The sequence below is a fragment of the Prunus dulcis genome, chromosome 3 (assembly GCF_902201215.1).
Source record: "Prunus dulcis chromosome 3, ALMONDv2, whole genome shotgun sequence".
NCBI classification, from domain to species: Eukaryota; Viridiplantae; Streptophyta; class Magnoliopsida; order Rosales; family Rosaceae; genus Prunus; species Prunus dulcis.
Genome location: NC_047652.1, coordinates 7235251 through 7243452, shown reverse-complemented (window position 1 = coordinate 7243452; position 8202 = coordinate 7235251). Strand labels below are relative to the sequence as shown.

General features: G+C 35.9%; 1 protein-coding gene across 6 annotated transcripts; it reads left to right on the top strand.

The window, feature by feature from the left end:
- Window positions 1-7604, top strand: LOC117621516 (metal transporter Nramp6-like). Of its 6 annotated transcripts, none has more exons than XM_034352046.1 (15): window positions 1-245; window positions 467-536; window positions 696-841; window positions 2013-2091; window positions 2181-2221; window positions 2513-2591; window positions 2685-2789; window positions 3467-3576; window positions 3676-3857; window positions 3945-4014; window positions 4786-4959; window positions 5064-5168; window positions 5581-5712; window positions 6641-6736; window positions 7016-7604. In XM_034352046.1, the coding sequence occupies exons 3-15, from the start codon at window positions 722-724 to the stop codon at window positions 7358-7360; spliced, it is 1638 nt and encodes a 545-aa protein (XP_034207937.1). In that variant the 5' UTR covers window positions 1-245; window positions 467-536; window positions 696-721; the 3' UTR covers window positions 7361-7604. The 6 variants fall into 6 exon arrangements, with proteins under 6 accessions (XP_034207937.1, XP_034207933.1, XP_034207934.1 ...); XM_034352042.1 differs by having other exon boundaries at window positions 464-536; window positions 699-841; XM_034352043.1 differs by having other exon boundaries at window positions 464-536.
- Window positions 7605-8202: the final 598 nt, after the last annotated feature.

Sequence of the window (8202 nt, the reverse complement as noted above, 5' to 3'; positions counted from 1 at the left end):
CTGACTATGCGTGAGAGACATAGAGAGATAGTGTAGCTATTAGCTTGCGTTCTTTAAGAAGAGCACTCCAGGGGAAGAGCCGTTCAGCAACTGACTCCATTTTCTCACAGAGACATAGAGAGGGAGAGAGAGAGAGAGAAAGAGTTGAGTTTCTGTTTGTGTAAGTTGAGGCCATGAGGGTTCTGCTGTATGTGATGTGAACTGTTGTTTCTGCTCATTCTCTGGAAAAAAAGACTTCAATCCAGGTTTGTGTAGCCTTCTCAATATGTCTATTCCGTTGTGCTTGGTTTTCCATCTTTCTCTATTTAGCTCTACTTGGTTGCCCACAAAGTATTTGAAGAAAGGTGGATTTGATATTAACGGCTTATCATTATTTGGGATCCAAATTTGTAGTTTTGTTCCATCAAGTGAGCTTTGGTTGCATAACCCATTTCTTTTTTCTCTTTCATTTTCAACTGGGCAGCAGCAGAATCCTGTCCTGGAAATTCATTCAAAGTTGGTTACTTTTCTTTCAGCCTTTTACCACCAAATAGAGGGTAGTTCCCATCATATCCCAGCTTTGTAATTAATATTTTATGTTAAGTTATCCCAGTTTGAAAGTGCTGTCATGAGTAAACAGATTCTCATTGTAATTTGAGTACTGGTGAACTGTAATGTGAGGTTTCTTCACTATAATAGAAGCTTTTGTCTTTCAGCAGTGCTAAAGTAGACGGTGGAAAAGATGGCTGCAACGAGTTCGAATTCTGAGCGGCCACAGTTCATTGCAAGCACTGGAAACCGAAGCTTCTCAAATGCGCCGCTGATTGAGAACACAGATACAGATCAAATTGTTGTTCCTGATGTGAGTTTGATGTGCTAGTTGTCATATTTTATGCAATTTGTTTCAATCTTAGTATATTATCATTGTTTATGCCATTCAATGGGAAATATGGCCACAATTACAGAGTGGAAAGTGAAAGCAATTTTAACTCGTAGTCAGACTAGGCTAGGGTGGATATTGGTATATAGGCAACCCCAATTTGTTTGAAATAAGCATATTGGATTAAATGAAACATTTACTTCTATGTATATTTTTATAAGAAATTCCATGATCTGTCCTGAGAATTTGTTTTCTTGTGTACTTTTTTGGTAATGATTTAACTATGCTGAGCAAATCAGGCCTAGAAGGTGAAATGGGATTCGGTCAAACAGAAACAGGAATCACGTTGTGTTTGGAAATGATGTGAGATGACAAACTTAGGGGTTTTCATTGATACATCACCTTGTAAGTGGAGAGGGCTGCAGGGGTGTTGGGGTTTCTTCTCCCAAAATTAATAATACTATGAGATTGGGTGAAGTTGGAGAGGGTCTGAGAAATTGTAATGGTAACAAAAGATTGGTGGGATGACTGAAAACATTCTATAGAAAGTGGATGATTAACTGAAAACATTCTGTGAATAAATATATATATATTTTTGTTAAAAAGATATGGCCACCAACAAGCTCTTTGTCTAGTGGTATTTCTCTTCCTAATGTTGGAAGAAGAGGTCTCAAGTTCGAATTTTTCCCTCCCTGTTGGTCACAAAAAGAAAAAGAAAAAAGAAAGAAGATATAGGCAAGCTCAGGAGCTGACACACAGTATTAACAAAATCCAAGTAAAAGTGGAAAATCTGATTTGTGTTCCTTTGGGATGCAGAGAATTCACCATGGTACCTGCAGTGGGTGATAGACTGAATGGGTTACTGTACTCTATACGGTCCATATGCATAGCTAATTTCGTTGAGTATTTTTAACTGAATTCACTTCATCTCCTCTCTCTCTCTCTCACACACACACACACACACACACATAAACACACGAATGATATGTCAGTCTATATCATCTGGATTTCAGCTCTGAACAAAATATGCCTATCTAACACTGTCTATTTATTAGCTTATTTTTCTGATTATTGCTAATGTGAGGAATCTTGAGGGCAATAAATGTTCACTGGGAATTCTTTGATTGATGACCATTAACATTTCTTCATGCAGAAGACAAGCTGGAAAAACCTATTTGCCTATATGGGTCCGGGGTTTCTTGTTTCAATTGCGTATATAGATCCTGGAAATTGTGAGATTGTAACCTGTTCATTTACTTTCTGCTTCTATTTTTATTTTGTTCTCTTTAACATAACCTCATCTTTTGTGGTTGGCTTGCAGTTGAGACGGACTTGCAGTCAGGGGCACAATACAAGTATGGGGTGTGTATTTCATCATCAATGAAGTTGTTTTACCTTTGAGATTAGGCAATTTTAGCATCTCCAAAATAAGGGCTCTGGACTGGTGAATCATGAAATGGCATTTTGTTTTGTACCATGTCCTGAATTTCTGGACTGGAGTGTTGTCATTCTATGTCATCCACCTTATCAATCTACCAACTACATGATAATTATAGAGAGCATCTTATTGTGGATTATTTATTCTCTTGTAACGAGAGGATGAAATAGTGCATAGAATCGATGATAACCTTCCAGAGAAATCTCTTTTTGCAGCTACTTTGGATAATATTGGTTGCTTCATGTGCTGCTCTCATCATTCAGTCCCTTGCAGCCAATCTCGGGGTAGTCACAGGCATGTGATTTTTAAGTCAGTTACTTTCGTTTAATTTTTATAACTAAACATTATTCTCCACATTATCATACAAAATGTTGTTTCAATTTGTAGGAAAGCATTTGGCAGAGCACTGTCGAGCTGAATATCCTAGAGTAACAAACTTCATCCTTTGGGTTCTTGCTGAGATTTCTATAGTTGCATGTGACATTCCTGAAGGTCAGTTTTTTACTCATCAAATGTTGGTATAAATTCAGACAGAATGGAACCAGATAATGATTTTTAACCATGTTTAGAACCTTTTCTTTGGTACTCATGGTTCTGATGAAATTTAAAGCTACAACTAGTTTAGCTGTCCTGTCTCAGAGGAGACTAGAGGCCTATTTGGAAGTGCTTATGTAGGAATCGATTTTTCTCAGTAGTACTATTGCTCATAAATGGTTTTTTTAGAAGTACATAAATATTCTTTTACAGTGCTAAAAGGACTCCCATACACCTTAGGTAAATTTTATTTTACATGCCCGTGCACATACATTATGTGCGTGCAGGGCTAGTCCTAACTTTTCTTAGACATAATTTTCTTTAACAATTGCCCGTGCTGTGTTTACTTACCTTATAGTCAAATTGCACTAGGTTTTTATATATTGTAAATACAGGCTTTTGCAGCTGCGTGATTTTAATCTATATTTTGATGACTAATTATAAACAGAAAAACCCGAAAAATATATATATGTTTGTGCATCTGCATGTGTAAATCCACAGTTTTCTTGATTCTAAATGATTTTGATTATTAAGACGAGATAGGAAGATAATGAGGTATCACATCTACTATTATTAGTGCTGAATTGATCAGACACATATTTCTTCATTTTGTTCTAACTGCTCTTCCTTACCAGTGATTGGAACTGCCTTTGCATTGAACATGCTCTTCAACATACCCATATGGATTGGCGTTCTTCTGACAGGACTTAGTACATTGCTTCTTCTTGCATTACAACAGTATGGGGTAACTCAATATGTTTCCTATATTCCTTGATTCTTTGAGATCTTTGGTTTCCATGCCTACAGTTTAAAATGAGCTACCTGAAGATTTTTCCACTTACAGGTTAGGAAACTTGAATTCTTGATTGCATTCCTTGTACTCACAATTGCTGGATGCTTCTTTGCTGAGCTTGGCTACGCAAAACCTGATGCCGCTGAAGTTTTGAACGGGCTTTTTGTTCCTCAACTCAAAGGAAGTGGCGCTACTGGTCTTGCAATTTCACTTCTTGGTGCTATGGTTATGCCGTAGGTTTCTAGTGGCTTCATATATTTCTGAGTTATGTCATTTAATCCTTTCTGCTCCACATTGTTAACTTTATCTACTTGTTACAGGCACAATCTCTTCCTCCACTCTGCGTTGGTGCTCTCTAGGAAAATACCACGATCTGTCTGTGGCATCAAAGTGATACTTTTTCTTCAATAAACTAATCTTCAACTATGTCTTTTTTCTAAAATAAAACTTTAATGTAAATATGTCTGAAAAACGGTTCCCTCATGTCTATTAGTCTTTAACTCTTGCCTCTTTGGCTATCCTCCTCACAAAGACAATATAAGTGAGTAATATGAATAACTCTTTATTGGTGGAACATATCCCTAGGTGGATGATTCATGAATGGCAAAGTTGTCCATTGCTATTTGTCCATCTTTAACATTCCTCTATCTCTTGAGCCTGCCTTAGCTCCATAATTTTCTAGAATTTTTTTTAATTGGCAAGTTTAAGGTGCAGATGAAAGGCTTTGACAACGGGCACAGTTTTATTTATTATCATTTATTTATTGTTTTGGAAATTATTATCTAAGGTCATATTGTTATCCAAATTACATCTTGGTCATACTAGATCATGTGTAGCTGGTGGTAGAGTCTAAATTGTCATATGTTTTTGGGTGAAAAGCGAAATTTATTTCTGTTAATGTTTCTAATTTATAGTGTGGTGAGAAGTTTGTTGTATACTTTATTGAAAAATGAAAAATTAATAAGAAAAGTTCCAATCCCTAGTTGCTGCTTAGCCACTTCTATTATTCCCCTTTATTTATTGGTGCTTGGATATTTCATGAAATCACCTCTACAAAGACTTTGCAGACTAGATGATCTCAATTTGTCCCATAGCATAATGTTCTTGGAATATGGTTGAACATACTAAGGAGCTTTATCTGACAAAATTTCATGTTTGCAGGAAGCATGCAGATTTTATATGATAGAAAGTGGCTTTGCTCTCATGGTGGCCTTCCTAATAAATGTGTCCGTTATTTCTGTAAGTGGTGCAGTTTGCAATTCCGCAGATTTGAATGCAGAAGATCAGATGAACTGCACGGACTTGGATTTGAATAAAGCTTCCTTTTTACTAAGAGTATGTAATGCATTGGTTGTCATATGCTATGCTGAAATGTTTTGTATCCTGAATTTCACAGAAAATTCACTTTCATTCTGATGTTTTATAATGGTTATGTACAGAATGTTTTAGGTAGTTGGAGTTCCAAACTTTTTGCTGTAGCATTGCTGGCATCAGGTCAAAGTTCTACTATAACAGGAACATATGCAGGGCAATATGTTATGCAGGTATCTTGCTAGAGAAATAAAACTCTTTCCCTTTAAAGCACGGTCACTGTTTAAACAAAACTATTATGAAGTTACAAAATATACTTTGACATAAGCCTAAATTTACTGCAGTACCAGCATTTTATGTTTATATTGCTAATTTTAATATTGATGACTGATTCCTGGACGACTTTCCTGTTTCTTATTGGAGAGTTTAATTTGTTTCTAACTCAACTTATCAGTATGCTGTGAATTAGTGCTCAAAGCATCTTAATGTTTTTCACCAATAACTAGATAGAGGTGTACATATTTATTGCTGCTTTGTATCTCGGAAATGTTTCTCTACCACTGTTGAAATGTAAAACAGCTCAATTATATTTGTTGTCTCATCATGTTTTGTTTTTACTTTATGTTTCTTTATTTCTTGTTGAAGGGCTTTCTAGATTTACGACTGAAACCATGGCTTCGGAACTTCTTAACAAGATGCTTGGCAATAGTCCCTAGTTTAATTGTTGCAGTTATTGGTGGCTCTGCTGGGGCTGGAAAGCTGATTATTATTGCATCAGTAAGATAAAGTTGCCTGTAAATTATACTTTTACTTCCAAATCATGGGTTCTCTTTTTCTGAACATTGCCTTGTTTTCTTTTGAAAACATACTTTTGGTTCGTATAATTTATGTGCGCAGAATATTAGTATGCTTGGAGTGCATAAAGTTACTTTTTCCTTAGAAAACGTATTAAATTGTGCTTAATGACAGTGTTACATACAAAATCGTGAGTACCAAATCACCAATATTCATGCTCAGGAATCAGAATAATATGAACTGCTTCCTCTTGCTACTAAAGCAAATGGAACCAATATTGTCAAATATTGTTAAAGGAAATTAGCATTATTTTATGAAGTTCTTCACATGATCCAATGCTGATATAGGTGACCTGTCAGAAATCACTTAATACATTCACTCTGGCCCTTATATTCTTTTCACGTTTTCTCGAATGGTTGAGTAATTATATTAGTACTGGAGATGTTCTTTGTAAAGCGCAAAGCTCTGTCAAAATGAAGTCAAATTTTAATCTGAAAATGAATTGATGATTGTCTGATTTTATTTAGATCTGTTAGGTTCCTTTGGACGTGCCCTGAAATCACCAAACAGCTTTATGATTCTGCATATTGGCCAATTGGACATGTCGTTTGTCTGTGTCTAACACTCATTTAGAGATTTACTGTTTAGATTACATCATTTACCTTCATATTGTGCCCGGTTTGAGTATTGCACTTTATTGCTAAGGAACTTGTGCATTGTTATTATTCTTTTTTGTTTCTTTTTGGAAATGGTATTATTGCATAGACACAGACTCAAACCTAGATAAATGAAAATAAATTATTAAAAATTGAAAAGGTTATGTCAGGTAAAATAGTTTATGTGTCTAGTAGCTTGTGTCCTCATGTCACTAACCAAAAATCATATCTTACTTCTGATGTTGTTTCTGCAGATGATTCTATCGTTTGAGCTGCCTTTTGCTCTTATTCCGCTTCTCAAGTTCACCAGCAGCAAGACCAAGATGGGAGCATATGCCAACTCTACTGCGGTAAGCTTTTGATTATGTTGTTAGTCAATTATAACTGAAGAAATCTGTTTGCTAGTCCTTTAATTTGTTTGTTACAAGCTTTTTGAGATGCCAATTGTTGGAGATATGTTCCGCTCTCTTTCAGCATTGCATAGACAAAGCATTTACGACTTTCTGGGAAAATCGTTTTTTCCTATGATTAACTTAAATCATTGGACATAGTACAGAAAAGTACACCAAACTGTAAGTTTACTGTATGCTCTTCATTTAGTTATTAATTGGATCTATCTCCAATTGCAGATTTCTGCTATCACTTGGATCATTGGTTCTCTGCTCATGGCCATAAATGTATACTATTTGATTAGTGGATTTATCAAGTTGCTTCTTCATAGCCACTTCAAAGTTCTGGCCGTCGTCTTTCTTGGAATTTTAGGATTCTCAGGTATGGGATTGTATTTGGCTGGAATTGCATATCTGGTTTTCCGTAAAAATAAAGAGGCAACGCATCTTTTGGCTTTAACAACACCTGAAAGCAGACAACTGGCAAATGAGCAGCAGGGTAATGCATCGATGTACTGTCTGGCAAGAGAAGACATCGTGAGCATGCAGCTCCCTCAAAGGAGGTCTACCGAAGATTTCGACTGATGAATACTTGTGTAAGCTAGATTAATAATGCAGCTTTTCTAGGAAATTTAGGCACCCCGAAGGAAAAATAATGATGCTAATTTCTAGAGATTCGTGTACCTTGAAAATAAGACAAGAAGCAAACGCTTAAGTTTTTATTTTCATAGTCTGCTGCTCTAGTTTTCCCATTGTATATAATCCAGAATTTTGCACAAAATCTAGTGTTGTCAATGTTTTACCCTGGAGAAAAGTTGTTTGCACTCTCCATAAGCTACTTCCTCTCCATTTTTCAGTGCTTTAATAATGATGGAATATTGATTTTGATGTGTAGAAGGATAAATAGGGAGTAGGTAGCATTCTTAAGCACAGGCCTGGCACACGGGGTGTGTGGGCTGGGCAACAGCCCCCAAAAAATGGGGCTTCATACACATCTCTAGTCCAATAAATATTCTATCAAAAAAGGCCTTTTTATGTGTGAAACTAGTGCTTTTAGGGCTTTTATTTTGAACATTTTTGGGCCTTTTTCTCTATCTTTCATATAGTTGGTATTTTTTTTAAAACTTAAACTACCTTACTTACCACCTGAGTTTGAAACTTTTTTATTATATTTTTTGTTCAAAATGAGGTAAGTGTAAACAAAAAAGGCCTTATTTTTCATTTTTCCCTTGGGGCTCCAAAATCAAGCATATCTAGCTTGATTGTGTTCATTGATTTGAGTGGTTAGTCATGCGTTTGCAAAGAAAATTTGGACGGGGGGATAGATTGGCTTACCTATGTTTTCTGATACTTGGGTAAGATCAAATGATCAAGTAAAGGGCTAGTGTCAATGGTGTGTGAACGCGCGACGCATTTTCAGCGGTTGA

What these genes read in the sequence shown, in the direction of transcription:
- LOC117621516 (XM_034352044.1), top strand. Translation starts at nt 722, where the DNA reads ATGGCTGCAACGAGTTCGAATTCTGAGCGGCCACAGTTCATTGCAAGC. An exon ending in CAATCTCGGGGTAGTCACAG is followed by an intron (nt 2,592 to 2,684) that starts GCATGTGATTTT and finishes TTCAATTTGTAG; the next exon opens with GAAAGCATTTGGCAGAGCAC. An exon ending in CAGGGCAATATGTTATGCAG is followed by an intron (nt 5,169 to 5,580) that starts GTATCTTGCTAG and finishes TTCTTGTTGAAG; the next exon opens with GGCTTTCTAGATTTACGACT.